The following is a 22561-nucleotide window of genomic DNA, read 5'->3' on the forward strand; positions in this document are numbered from 1 at the left end:
ATCTTAATCTGAGCATGTGCTGCTTCCAACACGATGGACTTCAGGAAAATGAGTGAGATCTTGGCTTTCTGAGATCACAATCTGAGCATGTGCTGCTTCCAACACGATGGACTTCAGGAAAATGAGTGAGATATTGGCTTTCTGAGATCACAATCTGAGCATGTGCTGCTTCCAACACGATGGACTTCAGGAAAATGAGTGAGATCTTGGCTTTCTGAGATCTTAATCTAAGCATGTGCCCCTTCCAACATGATGGACTTCAGGAAAATAAGTGTGAAAATGGCGTACCTTGAAATCTCGGCTCTTGGAGCTCTCAATCTGAGCATGCGCTGCTTCCAACATGATGGACTTCAAGAAAATGGCCCCCAGTAAGCTTTGCAAGCTTTATCTGTATTATAAAATGAACTTGGATTTTAAGACGGATCCTCATTTTATAATATTAAAAATTATTTTTTCCCCATTTTCTTCCTCTAAATTTGGGGTGCGTCTTATAATCCGCAAAATACGGTAATTGAAATAGTGTCCAGGCAGCTATAATATATATTATATATATATATATATATATATATATATATATATATTATATTATATATAAAGTAAAATCAATAGGCCTTGCAGCAGGACAGATAGACCCTTCAATAAAGGAAAGTAGACACCCCTACAAAAAAGCACTCAAAAGACCCCACGAGGCTCAAAGCAATAAGGGTTGGTAAGTGCCAGGCTCTCACAGAACCCTTCTTGTTTTGGGTCTTTTCAGTGAGATTCTTTTGGGGGGGGGGGGGAATAACAGCTATTTTTGGTGAGGGGGCTGTCCTACCACTTACTACAGTACAGTACCATATGAAAACAGATGAGCAAGAAATATATTGTACTAGTATATTGACCCCCAGACAACGTGAGGGCAAAAAGAAAGGGCTATTCCATCGAGTACAAGGAAGTAATCGTGGAGGACTCTCAGAGCAAAAATCTTACTGCAATGAGAAGATGCTGGATATCTGAATGGTCAGAAAAAGGCACACAGAGTACGATAACCTCAGTAAACAGGTTAAATGCTAAGAAGTGCAAGTGTGGATCAAGTCGGCAACACTTGGAAGACGTGATCGGAGAACGGGCTCCTTACAGGAGAGCAGAGGCTTTGGCCAGGACTATATTTGAAGAAATGTTGATTTTTTTTTTGTTCTAGAATAAAAATACATTATTATTCATGGAAAAATACAACATCCCCTGTGAATAAGCCCTACCGCATCTTTTGGAGAAGAAAAATTAATGCAAGGCACGGTTTTATTTTGGGAGAAACACAGGTAATAACAGTCACTAAGCCTGGAAAAATGGAGGCAGGACTTAATATGGCTTCATACAACCACTTACAGGGTTAATCCAAACTAACTTATACAGCTTCCCAACACACTTTCTGCATCAGCTCCTTGTGGTTTTCTAGGTCTCTTCTTGGTAGCGAATATGGACAGGCAATGGCGTCCCGTTAGGCCATGCTCAGACGAACGCTGCACTTCCCAGACCAGTCAAACTGAAAATTGCGGCCATGAATGGGTCTGCGCACTCGAACGACCATTAAGGGGTCATTCAGACGACTGTTCCGTTTGTCCTGGTCAGTTCCTGTTTTTTTTGCAAACCTACTGACAGGACCATCTTTTCAATGTCTTTTATGTAGGATCGGATGGCTTCTATACCTGCCTCGTTCTCACATCACCTCTCGCGGGCGGCCCTTTGACTGTGACTAGCGGTGACGTCACGGGCCGCTCACGATACTTCGCTTGTGAATGCATGGTCATTAAACTCAGTGACCAGCGCTGACGTCAGGAGTGCAGCAGCTTCCATCACCGCAGGTAATATACCTAGCTAACCTCATTAAGTCAGCACTCATTATCCCCTGTGGTGACCTGGGCTGACCTATTGATGTTAGCTCAGGTCACTGCACTGCTCTCCCAGCCAATGGGGAACATTCTGTTCTTCATTGACTGGGACAGTGAGCATGGAGCGTCGTGGGACCCCCTTATTGGATTATGCCAGACCTTGATTTGTCTTTCACCAATTTATTGGAAAGAAAAGAGTGCTTGTTTTGGGGAGTGTTTTTTCAAATAAAAATGTGTTTGTCGTCTATTATTTTATTACTGACTGGGTTAGTGATGTCGGGTATCTGATAGACGCCGTGACATCACTAACCTCTGGGCTTGATGCCAGATGACATTACACATCGGGTATCAACCCCATATATTACCCCGTTTGCCACCGCACTAGGGCATTCGGGATGAGCCGGGTAAAGTCCCGGGACTGTTGCATCTAATCGATGCAGCAATTCCAGCCGGCTGCTGGCTGATATTTTTAGGCTGGGGGGGCTCCCAATGACCTGGGTCTCCCTAGCCTGAGAATACCAGCCAGCAGCTTTGAGGCTTTATCTTGGCTGGTATCAAAATTGGGGGGGACCGCACGTCGTCTTTTTTTATTATTTATTTGTTGTACTGTACGATATAGACCCGCCCACTGGCGGCTGTGATTGGTTGCAGTCAGGCAGCTGTCACTCAGCCTGGGGGAGCTTCTAACTGTAACCAATCACAGACGTGGGAGGAGTGAATATGTATGAGCCTAATGAACGGCCGGCTCGGGAAGATCAAAGAGCTGCAGCGGGAGCAGTGTGACAGCCGTGCTGGTGATCGGTGAGTATATAGCGCTTGTTCCTACCTCTTTGCCCCATATTCTGTAACCAATAGACTTCATATGGGGACCAGCATCTGGCCAGATACTCTGGACTGCATGTAACTCTCCTTCAGTTTTTTGCGGTCCGCAAAAAAACGGAAGTCATAAGGATGTCACACGGACCGTATACTGAGCAGAACGAGACGGATGCAGTTGTCACACGGATGCCACACAAATGCATCCATGAAAAAACAGGTTACGTTATTTGCGGACTGCAAAAACAGACCGGTTGTGTGAATGAGCACTAATCCTCAGCCCCAGTTTCCCAGCCCTTACTTGATGGACAGTTCAGACTAGTGGCATTGTTGAGCCGCAATGTGCATTCTCCGATACTGCTATATGAGAAAGCTGTGCAAAATCAAATGGAAAGACCTTGTGAGCACAGTGTGCACTAGAAGAGGAGGACGGTCGTCTTGGCAGCGAACAGTAAATAAATAAATTGAAAAGGAGGAGGAGAAAGAAAGAATATAGAAATAGCTAGTAAATTACAGCTGTCTAGTGTCCTCAACTGATCACCGGCTTTTTGTTTTAAAAATCAATAGTATATATATTACAAAGTTTCTTATATTCATATCTCATCAGAGAGATCTGCTCCTTTCTCCTCACGAACAGATCCTTCAGTCTCAAAAATCTCAACTCATGGGTAAAATCTGAATAGAGTGAAGACAGACTTTCCTACTACTGAGATACGGAGAGTTCAGTTGGTGCTCATAACATTCCATGGAGGAGAAGGTAAGAACTAAAGCCAGACCCAAACATTCGTCAGCAGCACATACAGTTAGGTCCAGAAATATTTGGACAGTGACACAAGTTTTGTTATTTTAGCTGTTTACAAAAACATGTTCAGAAATACAATTATATATATAATATGGGCTGAAAGTGCACACTCCCAGCTGCAATATGACAGTTTTCACATCCAAATCGGAGAAAGGGTTTAGGAATCATAGCTCTGTAATGCATAGCCTCCTCTTTTTCAAGGGACCAAAAGTAATTGGACAAGGGACTCTAAGGGCTGCAATTAACTCTGAAGGCGTCTCCCTCGTTAACCTGTAATCAATGAAGTAGTTAAAAGGTCTGGGGTTGATTACAGGTGTGTGGTTTTGCATTTGGAAGCTGTTGCTGTGACCAGACAACATGCGGTCTAAGGAACTCTCAATTGAGGTGAAGCAGAACATCCCGAGGCTGAAAAAAAAGAAAAAATCCATCAGAGAGATAGCAGACATGCTTGGAGTAGCAAAATCAACAGTCAGGTACATTCTGAGAAAAAAGGAATTGACTGGTGAGCTTGGGAACTCAAAAAGGCCTGGGCGTCCACGGATGACAACAGTGGTGGATGATCGCCGCATACTTTCTTTGGTGAAGAAGAACCCGTTCACAACATCAACTGAAGTCCAGAACACTCTCAGTGAAGTAGGTGTATCTGTCTCTAAGTCAACTGTAAAGAGAAGACTCCATGAAAGTAAATACAAAGGGTTCACATCTAGATGCAAACCATTCATCAATTCCAAAAATAGACAGGCCAGAGTTAAATTTGCTGAAAAACACCTCATGAAGCCAGCTCAGTTCTGGAAAAGTATTCTATGGACAGATGAGACAAAGATCAACCTGTACCAGAATGATGGGAAGAAAAAAGTTTGGAGAAGAAAGGGAACGGCACATGATCCAAGGCACACCACATCCTCTGTAAAACATGGTGGAGGCAACGTGATGGCATGGGCATGCATGGCTTTCAATGGCACTGGGTCACTTGTGTTTATTGATGACATAACAGCAGACAAGAGTAGCCGGATGAATTCTGAAGTGTACCGGGATATACTTTCAGCCCAGATTCAGCCAAATGCCGCAAAGTTGATCGGACGGCGCTTCATAGTACAGATGGACAATGACCCCAAGCATACAGCCAAAGCTACCCAGGAGTTCATGAGTGCAAAAAAGTGGAACATTCTGCAATGGCCAAGTCAATCACCAGATCTTAACCCAATTGAGCATGCATTTCACTTGCTCAAATCCAGACTTAAGACGGAAAGACCCACAAACAAGCAAGACCTGAAGGCTGCGGCTGTAAAGGCCTGGCAAAGCATTAAGAAGGAGGAAACCCAGCGCTTGGTGATGTCCATGGGTTCCAGACTTAAGGCAGTGATTGCCTCCAAAGGATTCGCAACAAAATATTGAAAATAAAAATATTTTGTTTGGGTTTGTTTTTTTTTTGTCCAATTACTTTTGACCTTCTAAAATGTGGAGTGTTTGTAAAGAAATGTGTACAATTCCTACAATTTCTATCAGATATTTTTGTTCAAACCTTCAAATTAAACGTTACAATCTGCACTTGAATTCTGTTGTAGAGGTTTCATTTCAAATCCAATGTGGTGGCATGCAGAGCCCAACTCGCGAAAATTGTGTCACTGTCCAAATATTTCTGGACCTAACTGTACATACACAGTGTGCCAGCATACTCCAATTAATGAATACATGGAATCCAGTATTGCTAGAAATGTTATAAACAGAAGGTACTTAGCTTTTTTGATTAAAGAGTGCACAAGCCATCTAACCATGCCAAGGTATACCTAAAGATGGAAGCCCACATTGCCCTCTATCACTTATCTCGTAGGACGGTATCCCACCATTTTTACCATAATTATCCCGCTATCCTACATATCACGATTAGGAGTGGGTGTAAGCGACGAATGTTTGGGTTCCACCGGACTTTAGTTAAAAGTTAGATTCATGACCTCGTACCCCATATAACTCAATGGGGACCCGAACTTTGGTGCTGTAAAATGCTTGTAGTAAGGGCTAGGGGGCTGCAATAGGAAGCAAAAATAGGGTAAGAGCAGGACAATTGCCTGCAAACAAATGTGGCTAAGGAGTAAAATAAAACTGATGTGGGCTCTGCCCTAGTTTTGATAACCAGCACAGGTAAGGCAGACAGTTGGGGGCTGGTATTCTCAGACTGGGAAGGCCCAAGGTTATTTGGCCCTTCCGAGTCTAAAAACAACAGCTGCCCCAGAAGTGGCACATCCATTAGATGTGCCAATTGTGATGCTTTGCCCCACTCTACCTGACTGCCCTGGTGCGGTGGCAATTGGGGTAATGGTTTTGTGGTTGATGTCAGCTGTCAATTCACGGCTGACATCAACCCCAAAAGTATTACCGCAATTGGCACCGCACCAGGACAATCAGGAAAAGCCAGGAAAGTCACCAAAATTGGTACATCTAATGGATACGCCAATTCTGGGTTGGCTGCAAGCTGCTGTTTTTAGGCTAGGAAGAGTCAAATAACTATGGGCGGGCCCTTTCCACCTTCACACGCCAGTGGACCCAAGATCTCCGCCGTCCCACGGCAGTGGACCCAAGATCTCCGCCGTCCCACGGCAGTGGACCCAAGATCTCCGCCGTCCCACGGCAGTGGACCCAAGATCTCCGCCGTCCCACGGCAGTGGACCCAAGATCTCCGCCGTCCCACGGCAGTGGACCCAAGATCTCCGCCGTCCCACGGCAGTGGACCCAAGATCTCCGCCGTCCCACGGCAGTGGACCCAAGATCTCCGCCGTCCCACGGCAGTGGACCCAAGATCTCCGCCGTCCCACGGCAGTGGACCCAAGATCTCCGCCGTCCCACGGCAGTGGACCCAAGATCTCCGCCGTCACACGGCAGTGGATCTAAGATCTCCACCGTCACACAGCAGTAGATCTAAGATCTCCACCGTCACACAGCAGTGGATCTAAGATCTCCACCGTCACACGGCAGTGGATCTAACATCTTGTCACCACGCAGCAGATCACAATGTGACACCGACCATCCTCCACGTGACATCCGTATAATGGAGGTCATCCCCCTGCTCTGCACCTGCTGTGAGACTACAAGCCCCAGCATGCCCTGCGAGCCTCCGATCACAGAGTATACCCCTCGGTGACTGGGGGTCGCACCCTCTGCCAGGACCCTGATCACATGGACAGATGGTTACCTCTCTTCAGCTCCCGCTGCCACACAGTGACTATGGAGGCGGCGTGTTTCCGGTGATGGATCAGCCACAGAGACAACGTCTGCACGCTCTGCTGCGAGTTGCTCAACTCCGAGAGTTTCTTCTCCAGGGCTGGCTCGGTAAATGACGCCATGACTATCCGTTGGGGGACCCCCCTGGCCCAGCTCAAGATGGCCGCCTGACCTCTCACCCCGCTACGAATCACGTGTCTCGAAATGAAGGGACGCGTTTCCTTGACTACTGCGTTCTATACCAGAAGCGCGGCGCTCAATTTATGACGTCACTTCCGACATGTGAAACCGCCCTATCTCTGCACCATGGCTTAGGTGAGTGCCTGTGTGTTGTGTGTAGCTACACATGGAGGAGTGCATGATGTGTGTCCTCACACCAGGACTGAGCTGTGCCTATAGCGCTACATTACTGGGGATGCAGCTGCTGCAAAGCTCAGAATCCATCCACTAAAGAAGGGGCAGTCATAGGCAGATAATGTGTGTGACCCTCTACCCATTATATGGCCGACAGGACTCAAAGCTGCAGGTAACATGACAATGTCTGTCAGCTCCACAATACTGCAGGTAACAGGACAGTGTCTGTCTGTCTGCCCCACAATGCTGCAGGTAACAGGACAGTGTCTGTCTGCCCCACGATGCTGCAGGTAACAGGACAGTGTCTGTCAGCCCCACAATGCTGCAGGTAACAGGACAGTGTCTGTCTGTCTGCCCCACAATACTGCAGGTAACAGGACTGTGTCTGTCTGTCTGCCCCACAATGCTGCAGGTAACAGGACAGTGTCTGTCAGCCCCACAATGCTGCAGGTAACAGGACAGTGTCTGTCTGCCCTACAATGCTGCAGGTAACAGGACTGTGTCTGTCTGTCTGTCTGCCCCACAATGCTGCAGGTAACAGGACTGTGTCTGTCTGCCCTACAATGCTGCAGGTAACAGGACTGTGTCTGTCTGTCTGCCCCACAATGCTGCAGGTAACAGGACTGTGTCTGTCTGTCTGTCTGCCCCACAATGCTGCAGGTAACAGGACTGTGTCTGTCTGTCTGCCCCACAATGCTGCAGGTAACAGGACTGTGTCTGTCAGCTCCACAATGCTGCAGGTAACAGGACAGTGTCTGTCTGTCTGCCCCACAATGCTGCAGGTAACAGGACATTGTCTGTCTGCTCCACAATGCTGCAGGTAACAGGACAGTGTCTGTCAGCCCCACAATGCTGCAGGTAACAGGACATTGTCTGTCAGCCCCACAATACTGCAGGTAACAGGACAGTGTCTGTCAGCCCCACAATGCTGCAGGTAACAGGACAGTGTCTGTCTGTCTGCCCCACAATACTGCAGGTAACAGGACTGTGTCTGTCTGTCTGCCCCACAATGCTGCAGGTAACAGGACAGTGTCTGTCAGCCCCACAATGCTGCAGGTAACAGGACAGTGTCTGTCTGTCTGCCCCACAATGCTGCAGGTAACAGGACAGTGTCTGTCTGTCTGCCCCACAATACTGCAGGTAACAGGACAGTGTCTGTCTGTCTGCCCCACAATGCTGCAGGTAACAGGACAGTGTCTGTCTGTCTGCCCCACAATGCTGCAGGTAACAGGACATTGTCTGTCTGTCTGCCCCACAATGCTGCAGGTAACAGGACAGTGTCTGTCTGTCTGCCCCACAATACTGCAGGTAACAGGACTGTGTCTGTCAGCCCCACAATACTGCAGGTAACAGGACTGTGTCTGTCAGCCCCACAATGCTGCAGGTAACAGGACATTGTCTGTCTGCCCCACAATACTGCAGGTAACAGGACATTGTCTGTCAGCCCCACAATGCTGCAGGTAACAGGACATTGTCTGTCAGCCCCACAATACTGCAGGTAACAGGACAGTGTCTGTCAGCCCCACAATGCTGCAGGTAACAGGACAGTGTCTGTCAGCCCCACAATGCTGCAGGTAACAGGACAGTGTCTGTCAGCCCCACAATGCTGCAGGTAACAGGACAGTGTCTGTCAGCCCCACAATGCTGCAGGTAACAGGACAGTGTCTGTCTGTCAGCCCCACAATGCTGCAGGTAACAGGACAGTGTCTGTCTGTCAGCCCCACAATGCTGCAGGTAACAGGACAGTGTCTGTCTGTCAGCCCCACAATGCTGCAGGTAACAGGACTGTGTCTGTCTGTCTGCCTCACAATGCTGCAGGTAACAGGACTGTGTCTGTCTGTCTGCCTCACAATGCTGCAGGTAACAGGACATTGTCTGTCAGCCCCACAATGCTGCAGGTAACAGGACAGTGTCTGTCAGCCCCACAATACTGCAGGTAACAGGACTGTGTCTGTCAGCCCCACAATGCTGCAGGTAACAGGACATTGTCTGTCTGCCCCACAATGCTGCAGGTAACAGGACATTGTCTGTCAGCCCCACAATGCTGCAGGTAACAGGACATTGTCTGTCAGCGCCCCACAATGCTGCAGGTATTAGGACAGTGTCTGTCTGTCTGCCCCACAGACCCAATGCTGCAGGTAAGGAAGTGACGTCCATGTTTCAGGTTTGTGTGACATCTGTTTTTAACACGGATGTCACATGTACCCATGTTATTTTATGGTGTTACTCACACGTCCATGTTTTCACACAAACTGTGTGACCCCCACAGAGATGTTTGTTTTTTCTCCGGCAGCACGGGTGTCACACGGATCGCACACTGATGTGAACCGTGTGACACGTTCCGGAGAAAACACGGTCTTTGAAATAAAATGATTTTCTATACTGACCTGTCTCCAGCACTGCTGTCTTCGGTGCGGCTGTCTCCTGCTTCCAGGTCTGCTCGTTATGCTCATTGTATATAGGACCTGGAAGCAGCAGCAGCGACGTCGGGGACAGGTGAGTATACAGCAAGCAGAGTGTGTGCAGTGAGGTCCAGGAGGTCAGCGGAGTATCGAATAAACCCAGATGATATCCTGATAGCACACCCGCACAACCACTGGTGTCACGACAGGGACTTCACGGATTCATCATAGTTCATTGGTGTATTGCGGGTGTCGTCAGAATATCAGTTGATTGGATACTCCGATGACCTCCTGGACGTCCCTGCACACACTGCTTGCTGGATACTTGCCTGTCTACAGCGATGCTGTCCCCACCAATGCTGCTGCTTCTAGGTCCGCAGTGCAGTGAATATTCATGAGCATAATGAGCGGGCCTGGAAGCAGGAGACAGCAGTGCCGAAGAAAACAGTGCTGGAGACAGGTGAATATAGGAAATAATTTTATGTTAAAGACACGTGTTTTCTCCGGTATGTGTCACGCGTATGCAAATACGGATGGCACACACATGACCATACCGATGCGTGTGGCTTGTACCTGTTTAAACACAGACGCCTGAAAGTGGCCTAACAGGAATGTGTCTGTCTGTCTGTTAGCCCCACAGACCCACTGCTGCAGGTAACCGGGTAACATTACTGTGTCTGTCTGTCTGTCAGCCCCACACACCGAATGCTGTAGGCGTCAGCTGCTGCCATGTCTATCTATTAACACCTAGTAATTGTGTCACAAGGGAGACATGGGCACCCACTTGTATACCCCATCGGGATTACTCCAAATAAATGACATATGTCAGCAGGATTCTGCTATGTAATCTGAGAGCAGCATGAGTTAGGTGCCTGGACTCTGATTCCAGTGATGAATCACTTAGCTTACTGGGTGCAGCGGTTGTGATAATCTGTTACAGATCTAGCAGTTCTCTGAATGTTGCGCTCTGTATAACCCATCCACACCACTGCTTTCTGTGTACACTGTGCATAACAGAAAGCTGCCAGTCAGTGGTGGCGGCATTGGACGAGAAGCCACACAACAACTAGTCTTAGTGATAATCTACTAATAAAATATTGATTTTATTTACACAGGAAAACTCAGCCTAGTAAGTGGCACAGCCCTGTAACGTAGGTCTCCACCCCTACGTTATGCTGCTTTCAGATTACATAGCAAGAACCTGCTCACAGATTCCCTTTAAATGTTTCTGTCAGTGACAATTAAATGGTTACACAAAAACAATTACAGTTAACTGGGAACACTGCATATGCCAGTTGTATAACGGAGCCGAAACGTCCATGTGTGGAGCGGGCTCTGCAGCTGAGCCCGCTCCATTCACCCACACTTCACCATAACATGCCAGATATATACGTCATAGGAAGCGAAAGTGTTAACGAAAAAACACTAGTATCTCCCTGGAATTATTTAGTCTTTCATTTTAATTTTATGGTCTCAGGGTATGCTAATAAGCGGCTAAATATATTTAGACAGTTGCATAGCAACACAAGACACATCTTGATCTCCAGAATCTGAATGGATCACGTTCTGCGCTGACAGCTCGTATTGATGCCATTCTCCTGCACTTAATATGCCAGTATTAGTAAATGGGCCTCTGTGTAAATGTTTTACAGGTGTTATTTTCCTGGGGAAAGGGAGTCAGATAATAATAGCATACTGGAAAATCACCTTGTATTTGTGCTGATGATTGCTAGTGATGAGTGAGCACTACCGTGCTCTGTACTTGTGGTGAGCGGGCACTACCATGCTCAGGTGCCCGGTACTTGTGGTGAGTGGACACTACCATGCTCAGGTGCTCGGTACTAGTGGTAAGCGAGCACTACCATGCTCAGGTGCTCGGAACTAGTGATGAGTGAGCACTACCATGCTCAGGTGCTCGGAACTAGTGATGAGCGAGCACTATCATGCTCAGGTGCTTGGTACTAGTGATGAGCGGGCACTACCATGCTCAGGTTCTCGGAACTAGTGATGAGTGAGCACTACCATGCTCAGGTGCTCGGTACTAGTGATGAGCGAGCACTATCATGCTCAGGTGCTCGGTACTTGTGGTAAGCGGGCACTACCATGCTCAGGTGCTCGGTACTAGTGATGATCGAGCAGTACCATGCTCAGGTGCTCGGTACTAGTGGTAAGCGAGCACTAGCATGTTCAGGTGCTCAGTACTAGTGAGCGGGCACTACCATGCTCAGGTGCTCAGTACTAGTGAGCGGGCACTACCATGCTCAGGTGCTCAGTACTAGTGAGCGGGCACTACCATGCTCAGGTGCTCAGTACTAGTGAGCGGGCACTACCATGCTCAGGTGCTCAGTACTAGTGAGCGGGCACTACCATGCTCAGGTGCTCGGTACTAATGAGCGGGCACTACCATGCTCAGGTGTTCGGTACTAGTGAGCGGGCACTACCATGCTCAGGTGCTCGGTACTAGCGAGCGGGCACTACCATGCTCAGGTGCTCGGTACTAGCGAGCGGACACTACCATGTTCAGGTGCTCGGTACTAGCGAACGGGCACTACCATGCTCAGGTGCTCGGTACTAGCGAGCGGGCACTACCATGCTCAGGTGCTCGGTACTAGCGAGCGGGCACTACCATGCTCAGGTGCTCGGTACTAGCGAGCGGGCACTACCATGCTCAGGTGCTCGGTACTAGCGAGCGGGCACTACCATGCTCAGGTGCTCGGTACTAGCGAGCGGGCACTACCATGCTCAGGTGCTCGGCAAAATTGTCAGGCCCCTTGAGGCTCCACCCCCATCTCCACCTCAAACCTTACACACACACACACACACACACACACACACACACACACACACACACACACACACACACACACACAGTGTCATGGCCAAAAATGTTAGCACCCTTGAAGTTTGTTTCAGAAAATGAAGTACAGCCTCTACACTGCTGCGCCTCTGTATAATATCTCCCATACAAACACACTGTACCTCGCAACACTTTAAGAAGTAGTGGGCACCCCAGTGTAATAAATATAAAAGGGAGGGGTTCTAACAAAAACTATGCAAAAAAAATGTATTTTAACATGAGCGAAATAAAGCTGCATAGTAAAAATGTGCACACCCAGCTATTTATATATACACATGGATTTTATTGATACAAAACATATAAGGCTGGCAAAAACAAAGGTTTAAAAGCATGACTGACAATAGAAAAAGATGGAAATCTGGCAGTAAGGCAATTGAGGGTAGGTTTTCAACCTTTTTGGCATCCTTAGCTTGTACTGATATAAAACATACAGATTTATATATAAATATATATGTCCCCCATCCTGGGCCCTTCCTGGGATATATGACCCCCTCCTGGGCCCATCCTGGTATTTATGTCCCCATCCTTGTTTTTGTCCCTTTCCTGGGATATATGCTCCCTTCCTGGGCCACTCCTGATTTATATTTATCTATCCCCATCCTGGTTTATTTGTCACCATCCTGATAGATATATAAAATATATATGCATGCATGCATTCTGGTATATATGTCCCCTTCCTGGTATATATGTTCTCCTTTTATTTGTTCCCTTCCTGGTATATATGTCTTCCCTCCCGGGCCCATCCTGGTATATATGTTCCTATTCTTGTTTACTTGTCCCTCTCATGGTATATATGTCTCTTTCCTGGCTTATTTATTCCCATCTTGGTTTATTTTTCCCATCCTGGGGTCCTCCAGGTGTATGTATGTATGTATATGTTGTGAGGCAGTGACAGGGGTAATATTTGAAGACCGCTATGTGTCCCCCAGAATGTGTCTGGAAACCCTCTGAGTTTGCTATAGCTATTACTGGGAGTATAGCACAAAGGGTAACAGGGAGACAGATCCCTCCTCCCAGTCCAGGTTTTGTAGCAATCCTCATGTCCGGCATTTTCGTTTAAATCATGCAGAGCACAGCAGGGTGTGTCTCAGTTGAGAGCCAGGCTTGGTGAAGCTAACACATGCTGTGTGAGCTGGGCTGGCTCTGTGTGGAGTGAACACAGGCCAAGAGTGTGAGCCTAGGAGAACCTTACACAGATCCCTGCGGTTAACGGGGTCCTAAGGTAACAAGACTTTTTGATGCAAAGAATTTGTCTATATGCACCGGCTGTGTTCCGGAAGAGACTTTGACAGTGGGAAATTGGATCTATTTATGCTGCAACAATAAATAGACTGTTGGTGTGAACACGCTGCTGCCTCACTGCCTCACGTTTTTGCCCAAGCAACGCTGGTACCTCACATTATGGTGGAGAATGCGGGCATGGTAGCCTGGTTGCTAAGGGCAATGGCCGCTTACAGGCGTTGCAGCCTGGTTGCTAGGGGCAACAACCCAGTTTTCACATGTTTATGATCAAGCCTGCAAAGTTACAGTTTAACTCAGCCACTATGGAGGATCTTGTAAAGAAGCTGGCCCAGTCTACTGCTCAACTACAGCAGGCTTTTGCACAAACCAGTGCACAACAGCAACAGGCTAATGCTCAGCAGCAACAGGCTAATGCTCAGCAGCAACAAACCAATGTCCAGCTCCAGCGGGCGTTAGTTCAGCAACAGGAGACAAACAGCTTGTTGACTAAGCAGCTTTCTGCTCTGCGAGAAGCGCTCCCAGCGGTAACTCCAGGTCATCCAGTCCTTCCTGCGGCCCAGGACAGAGTAAGGGCGGCACTTACGAAGATGAGTGCAGAGGATGACCCAGAAGCCTTTCTCTCCGTGTTTGAGAGGACCGCTGAGCGAGAGAAATTGTCTATCGACCGTTGGACTGATGTCGTGGCCCCGTTCTTGGTAGGTGAACCCCAAAAAGCCTACCTGGATCTCAGCACGGAGGATGCCAAGGACTATGGCACACTGAAAGGTGAGATCCTTGCACGAATGGGGGTTAACACTTATCTCCGGGCCCAACGAGTGAATCAGTGGTCCTTTGAGGAGGGAAAACCTGCACGCTCACAGGCCCATGTCTTACTGGACCTTGTAAAAAAATGGCTGCAGCCGGAGACCTTGAACCCCGGACAGATGATTGAGCGGGTGGTGATTGAACGGTTTGTGCGGACTTTGCCAGCCCCCATTCAACGGTGGGTGGGACAGGGGGACCCCGATACCCTAGACCAGCTAGTGAATTTGGTGGAACGCTACACAGCTACCCAGAAGTTGGTCCGGGACTCTGCTTCACGGCGGGCACTACGTAGGGATACGCCCCCTTCACAGTTGGTAAAAGGCTCCCGTCCCCCCTCGGGTGCTGCCCCGTCTTCAGCCCTGGCAGAGAGTAAACCCCAGACTAAGGTCAGCCGGAGTCCCGGTTCCCCAAAGTCAGACACCCGAAACAGGGACACGTCTGCTGTTATGTGCTGGCGGTGCCATCAGCTCGGGCATGTGATGGCACAGTGCCCACTCACATCAGAACCCATGGACTGCCGGTACGCTCGCCGGGTATCAATGTATGCCCATACTGTTTGTACCGTAAGCACTGTTGCTATGGGGGAGGAGCCCCATCTCTCCAAAGTACGTGTTAATGGCTATACAGCAGAGGCTTTGTTGGACTCAGGAAGTGTAGTGACTCTTGTACATGCCTCCTTGGTCTCCGGGGAAAACCCTACGGGACATAAAGTAGGGGTACTTTGTATTCATGGAGACCTACGTGAATACCCTATGGAAAGGGTCACCATTGCTACCTCGTGTGGAGAGGTTCAACATGAAGTGGGGGTGATGAAAAGACTTCCATATGCTGTTATTTTGGGAAGAGACTTGCCCCTGTTCTGGACATTATGTGAGAGGCGACCTAGCCCTCCGAGGTGTATGATTGAACCAGGCCCTGAGCCGGACGATCCCGACTCAGGGATACCTGCCGTAGGGGTCACCAGTATAGGGACAGAGTGTAACCCTGTCAGGTTCCCCCTAGAGGTAATGGCAGGAGAGGTTGAGCCACCCGAGGCAATCCCGGAGTTGAACGTGTCTCCAGATAATTTCGGAACAGCACAGCTCCGGGACCCCACATTGGCTCCTGGATGTGGAAATGTACAGGTAATTGATGGGGTACCCCAGCAGCCTGGTGCCAGGCTGGAAACTCCCTACATGGCTCTAAAGCGAGAGTTGCTCTATCGGGTTGATACAATCCGGGGGGAAATAGTGGAACAGTTGGTGGTCCCTCAGCCGTACCGCTGTCAGACCTTGGAATTGGCTCATAACCACCTAATGAGTGGGCACCTAGGTGAAGAGAAAACGCGGGAACGCATGTTTCAGCGGTTTTACTGGCCAGGGGTCGGCGCAGAAATTAAGAGGTTCTGTGAGTCCTGCCCAGTTTGTCAGTTGACCGCACCAACGCACCGTTTCCGTAGTCCTCTGATACCTTTACCCATTATAGAGGTGCCTTTTGAGCGGATTACTATGGATCTGATCGGACCCATTGTAAAATCAGCCCGTGGTCACCAGCACATCCTGGTAGTGATGGATTACACGACACGTTATCCGGAGGCCATTCCACTACGTCACACCTCGGCGAGGCTTATTGCTCGGGAGTTGTTTGCTATGTTCTGTCGCGTGGGGTTACCCAAAGAAATCCTGACCGATCAGGGCACTCCCTTTATGTCTAAAATTACAAAGGAACTGTGCAAACTCCTCCAGATAAAGCAGCTACTCACGTCAGTGTACCATCCCCAGACTGATGGTCTAGTGGAACGTTTTAATAAAACTCTGAAGGCTATGTTGAAAAAGGTGGTCTCCAAAGAGGGGAAAGATTGGGACATGTTATTGCCCTATTTAATGTTCGCTATCCGCGAGGTCCCACAATCTTCCACCGGGTTCTCGCCATTTGAGTTACTGTATGGCAGACATCCGCGGGGACTGCTGGATATAGTTAAGGAAACTTGGGAACAGGAGCCCACCCCTCACAAAAGCACAGTGGAATACGTTATGGGTATGCAGGATCGTATCACGGCAATAATGCCCATTGTTAAAGAGCATTTGCTGGATGCTCAGGCAGCCCAAAGTACTCAGTATAATAGAAAGGCCTCCATCAGGTCTTTTAAACCGGGAGATCGTGTCTTAGTCCTAATACCTACTGCAGAAAGTAAGTTCTTAGCCAAATGGCAAGGTCCCTATGAGATCCGGGAGAAAGTGGGGGAAGTAAACTATAAGGTGTATCAGCCAGGTAGAAGAAAACCAGAGCAAATCTACCATGTAAAGCTGCTGAAGGCGTAGAAAGACAGGGAATGTATGGTGGCTGACGTAACGTTGGACCTAACCTTTTCAGGTGCCTTGACAACAACAAAGGAGGAGTCCGCTGATGATGAATTGGGAGTGAGGATAGGGGATTCTCTCTCAAAACAGCAGAGACGGGAGTCTCGGAGGTTAGTACAGCGGAATACGAATGTGTTCTCAAGCCTACCCGGCCGAACAACCATAATCCACCATGATATTGTCACCGAGCCTCAAGTAAGGGTACGCCTGAGGCCATACCGGGTACCAGAGGCTCGTAGGCAAGCCATTGCGGAGGAGGTAAAAAAGATGCTCCAACTAGGGCTTATTGAAAAATCCACGAGCGAATGGGCCAGTCCCATTGTGCTGATCCCGAAACCAGACGGTTCTTTAAGATTCTGTAATGACTTCCGAAAGTTAAATGAGGTTTCGAAATTTGATATGTATCCCATGCCCAGGGTCGACGAGCTGATAGAGAGACTGGGACGGGCCCAGTACTTCACGACTCTCGATCTCACTAAAGGTTACTGGCAGGTGCCGCTGACAGAGGCGGCAAAAGAAAAGACCGCTTTTGTCACGCCAGGGGGGCTCTATCACTATGTCGTCTTGCCATTTGGTTTACATGGGGCTCCGACCACGTTTCAGAGATTAATGGACATAGTGTTAGAACCCCATCAACCATATGCCTCCGCATATTTGGATGACATCATCTCCAATAGCAGTGACTGGAGCACCCACTTATCTCAGGTACAAGCGGTAGTGGATTCGCTCAGAGCTGCTGGTCTGACGGCGAGTCCAAGCAAATGTGCTATGGGTCTCAAAGAAGCCCGTTACTTGGGGTATGTGATAGGCCAAGGGGTTATCAAGCCACAAGTAAACAAAATCGAAGCCATTCAAAACTGGCCTCGTCCCCTTACCACAAAACAGGTAAGAGCCTTTCTGGGTATAATGGGGTATTACCGACGATTCATACCCAATTTTGCTGGAAGGTCGGCGCCTTTGTCCGATCTTTTAAAAGGGAAGAAGTCGGTAATGGTCCACTGGAATACACGAGCAGAGGAAGCCTTTCAGGCGCTAAAGGTAGCCCTATGTGGTCAGCCTGTCCTTGCCAACCCTGACTTTCAAAAGGAGTTTATAGTACAGGCAGATGCCTCTGAGGTGGGTCTGGGTGCAGTTCTGTCCCAGGAGGTAGATGGAGAAGAGCACCCGATCACCTATTTGAGTAGAAAACTCACCCCGGCAGAGAAGAACTATAGCATAGTGGAGAAGGAGTGCCTGGCCATAAAATGGGCTCTGGAATCCCTACGCTACTACCTGCTGGGGCGACACTTTCGCCTGGTGATAGACCACTCCCCTTTGGTCTGGATGAGGAATGCTAAGGAGAGAAATGCTAGCGTCACCAGGTGGTTTCTCTCCTTGCAGAACTTTCACTTTTCTGTGGAACACCGGGCTGGTAGGTTGCAGGGCAATGCGGATGCCCTCTCCAGGGCCCCCTGTATGTTGGCGAATGTTCAACCCCGCCCGTTTGAACTGAGGGGGGGGATATGTGAGGCAGTGACAGGGGTAATATTTGAAGACCGCTATGTGTCCCCCAGAATGTGTCTGGAAACCCTCTGAGTTTGCTATTGCTATTACTGGGAGTATAGCACAAAGGGTAACAGGGAGACAGATCCCTCCTCCCAGTCCAGGTTTTGTAGCAATCCTCATGTCCGGCATTTTCGTTTAAATCATGCAGAGCACAGCAGGGTGTGTCTCAGTTGAGAGCCAGGCTTGGTGAAGCTAACACATGCTGTGTGAGCTGGGCTGGCTCTGTGTGGAGTGAACACAGGCCAAGAGTGTGAGCCTAGGAGAACCTTACACAGATCCCTGCGGTTAACGGGGTCCTAAGGTAACAAGACTTTTTGATGCAAAGAATTTGTCTATATGCACCGGCTGTGATCCGGAAGAGACTTTGACAGTGGGAAATTGGATCTATTTATGCTGCAACAATAAATAGACTGTTGGTGTGAACACGCTGCTGCCTCACTGCCTCACGTTTTTGCCCAAGCAACGCTGCTACCTCACAATGTATACATACATACATACAGTAGAAGTAAGAGTCCCGGTGCACCGCCTTCTCCGCGTATTGCTGTATGTTCAGCTATTTAAGCCCCAATAAGCCATGGAGGGGATCCTGGTGCAGACTCATGGTGTAAGCCACAATTAATCCAAGGGAGAAAAAGAGTCGCACTCCAAGATGATCACCGTATCACTCCGTCTTTATTTCATAAGAAACATGAAGGTACAAGCGGTGGGGCGGGTGAGACAAGCCATACAACGTCGGACGACGGCGTGCCGTTTCGCTAGGACTTAGCTTCCACGGGTCCAGTGCAAACTGCCATGCAGCACCGCCCTTATAACACAAATGGTGCGGGTACTGCATTAGCAGAGTGATTTAAAATGCAAATGCAAGTATACAATTAGTAGCCGCAAAAAAACAGGTGAAAACTTTCAGGGGTATTAACATATCACAGTCTAAAGCTGGTGTCACACATAACGACGACGACAACGACGTCGCTGCTACGTCACCATTTTCTGTGACGTTGCAGCGACGTCCCGTCGCTGTCGCTGTGTGTGACATCCAGCAACGAGCTGGCCCCTGCTGTGAGGTCGCCGGTCGTTGCTGAATGTCCAGCTTCATTTTTTGGTCGTCACTCTCCCGCTGTGACACACACATCGCTGTGTGTGACAGCGAGAGAGCGACGAAATGAAGCGATCAGGAGCCGGCACTGGCAGCTGCGGTAAGCTGTAACCAGCGTAAACATCGGGTAACCAAGGGAAGACCTTTCCCTGGTTACCCGATGTTTACGCTGGTTACCAGCCTCCGCTCTTGCTGCCAGTGCCGGCTCCTGCACTGTGACATGTGGCTGCAGTATGCATCGGGTAATTAACCCGATGTATACTGTAGCAAGGAGAGCAAGGAGCCAGCGCTAAGCAGTGCGCGCGGCTCCCTGCTCTCTGCACTGTGACATGTAGCTGCAGCACACATCGGGTTAATTAACCCGATGTGTACTGTACCTAGGAGAGCAAGGAGCCAGCGCTAAGCGCGGCTCCCTGCTCTCTGCACATGTAGCACAGCGACGTTATGATCGCTGCTTCTGCTGTTTGACAGCTAAGCAGCGATCATAACAGCGACTTACAAGGTCGCTGTTACGTCACCGAAAATGGTGACGTAACAGCGACGTCGTTGTCGCTGTCGCTTAGTGTGACACCAGCTTAACACACATATCTCTTTAAATGAACATATATCAAAGGGTAAACGAGTTCACCATCCTTTCAAGAATAAGACAGAATCTGATCATACATTGTAGCAAGCACATTTCTCAAGATACTATAATCTAATATGTAAATATGTGATTTATCTGTCTTTCTTTAAATACCCTCCTTTTACTTGATATGCTGATTATGCAACACAATGACTGCGGTACCCTTCTATTAATGGCACTATCTGATCATGACTTTGATCAACAGCTACTGTTTTATATTGTTATATACTATACTTCTGAAAAGAAAAATTACATATTAGATTATAGTATCTTGAGAAACGTGCTTGCTACAATGTATGATCAGATTCTGTCTAAGGGGTGCTTCACACACAGCGAGCTCGCTGCCGAGATCGCTGCTGAGTCACGCTTTTTGTGACGCAGCAGTGACCTCATTAGCGATCTCGCTGTGTGTGACACTGAGCAGCGATCTGGCCCCTGCTGCGAGATCGCTGCTCGTTACACACAGCCCTGGTTCGTTTTCTTCAAAGCCGCTCTCCTGCTGTGACACACAGATCGCTGTGTGTGACAGCAAGAGAGCGACAAATGAAGCAAGCAGGGAGCAGGAGCCGGCGTCTGACAGCTGAGGTAAGCTGTATCCAAGATAAACATCGGGTAACCAAGGTGGTTACCCGATATTTACCTTAGTTACCAGGGCTGTGGAGTCGGAGTCGTGGAGTCGGAGTCGGAGTCGGAGCTCATTTTGGTGGAGTCGGAGTCGGAGTCGGAGTCGGTATAAAATGCACCGACTCCGACTCCTAAAATATATAATAAATTGGGGACAGGAGTGCAATGCAGAATGTGCTGAATATTTTACTAAATAATAACATTTAGTATAATGCTTATATTTAAGTGAAAAATTTATTGTAGTACAATGTGAACATCAGACATTTAATTGTTTTTATGATACAATAATCAAGATATTTGGATAGAACATAAAATATTTATTGGAATACAACTTTAGAACACAAAAAACTAATAAATTGTAAATATGTAAAATATATATATATATATATATATATATATATATATATATATATACAGTGTATATACACACACAAGATATATATGTAATCTACTGTATATTACATAGTGTATTACATATTTACAATTTATTACAGTTTTTTGTGTTCTAAAGTTGTATTCCAATAAATATATTTTATGTTCTATCCAAATATCTTGATTATTGTATCATAAAAATTATTAAATGTCTGATGTTCACATACACATATTCATGTACTACAATAAATTTTTCACCTAACTATAAGCAATATATGTAGGAGCCGGAGTCGGAGCCGGAGTCGGAGCCGGAGTCGGAGCCGGAGTCGGAGCCGGAGTCGGAGCCGGTGCAAGAGAATTTGAGGAGTCGGAGTCGGAGTCGGAGTCGAAGGTTTGGCTTACCGACTCCACAGCCCTGTTAGTTACGAGCCTCTGCAGCTCTCACGCTGCCTGTGCTGCCGGCTCCGGCTCTCTGCACATGTAGCTGCTGTACACATCGGGTTAATTAACACGATGTGTACAGCAGCTAGGAGAGCAAGGAGCCAGCGCTAAGCAGTGTGCGCGGCTCCCTGCTCTCTGCACATGTAGCTGCATTACACATCAGGTTAATTAACCCGATGTGTACTGTAGCTAGGAGAGCAAGGAGCCAGCGCTCAGTGTGCACGGCTCCCTGCTCCCTGCTCACACTGGTAACTAATGTAAACATCGGGTAACCATACCCGATGTTTACCTTAGTTACCAGTCTCCGCAGCTTCCAGACGGCGGCTCCGTGCAAGCGCAGCGTCGCTTGCACGTCGCTGCTGGCTGGGGGCTGTTCACTGGTCGCTGGTGAGATCTGCCTGTTTGACAGCTCACCAGCGACCATGTAGCGATGCAGCAGCGATCCTGACCAGGTCAGATCGCTGGTCGGATCGCTGCTGCATCGCTAAGTGTGAAGGTACCCTTATTCTTGAAAGGATGGTGAACTCGTTTACCCTTTGATATATGTTCATTTAAAGAGATATGCGTGTTAGACTGTGATATGTCAATACCCCTGAAAGTTTTCACCTGTTTTTTGCGGCTACTAATTGTATACTTGCATTTGCATTTTAAATCACTCTGCTAATGCAGTACCCGCACCATTTGTGTTAAAAGGGCGGTGCTGCATAGCAGTTTGCACTGGACCCGTGGAAGCTAAGTCCTAGCGAAACGGCACGCCGTCGTCCGGCGTTGTATGGCTTGTCTCACCCTCCCCACTGCCTGCACCTTCATGTTTCTTCTGAAATAAAGACGGAGTGATACGGTGATCATCTTGGAGTGCGACTCCTTTTTCTCCCTTGGATATATATATGTGTGTGTGTGTGTGTGTGTGTGTGTGTGTGTGTGTATCTATATCTCTCTATATCCACCTCCTGCGCAGATTCCGGTATATATGTACCATCCTGGTTTCTGACCCCCTTCCTGGTATATATGTCCCCTCCTGGCATATTTGTGTGCTGCAAAAAAATTAAAAAAAAATTGTACTCACCCTCCCCGGCTGCCATGTCGAGGGGCTTCCCCTGGCCCCGGTCTTCAGCTCACTGAGCGGTTTCCTGTCCCCGCCACCTGTCGCGTCTTCGC

At 48.3% G+C, this 22561-nt stretch overlaps 2 protein-coding genes across 3 annotated transcripts in view; one reads left to right on the plus strand and one right to left on the minus strand.

Moving 5' to 3' along the window:
• Positions 1-6895, minus strand: part of RPRD1B (regulation of nuclear pre-mRNA domain containing 1B) — a 145295-nt gene extending 138400 nt beyond the window's left edge. For both annotated transcript variants that reach the window (XM_075349809.1, XM_075349808.1), the window contains exon 1: positions 6677-6895. In XM_075349809.1, coding sequence (XP_075205924.1) covers positions 6677-6827 — 151 coding nt within the window. In that variant the 5' untranslated portion in view covers positions 6828-6895. The remainder of the gene's footprint in view (positions 1-6676) is intronic.
• Positions 6896-6992: 97 nt separating this feature from the next.
• The window catches only part of TTI1 (TELO2 interacting protein 1), a 41071-nt gene continuing 25502 nt past the window's right edge, over positions 6993-22561 (plus strand). Inside the window, exon 1 of the mRNA XM_075349810.1 lies at positions 6993-7020. The gene's annotated coding sequence lies outside the window, so the exon portion shown is untranslated. The remainder of the gene's footprint in view (positions 7021-22561) is intronic.

The sequence above is a fragment of the Anomaloglossus baeobatrachus genome, chromosome 5 (assembly GCF_048569485.1).
Source record: "Anomaloglossus baeobatrachus isolate aAnoBae1 chromosome 5, aAnoBae1.hap1, whole genome shotgun sequence".
Classification (NCBI taxonomy): Eukaryota; Metazoa; Chordata; class Amphibia; order Anura; family Aromobatidae; genus Anomaloglossus; species Anomaloglossus baeobatrachus.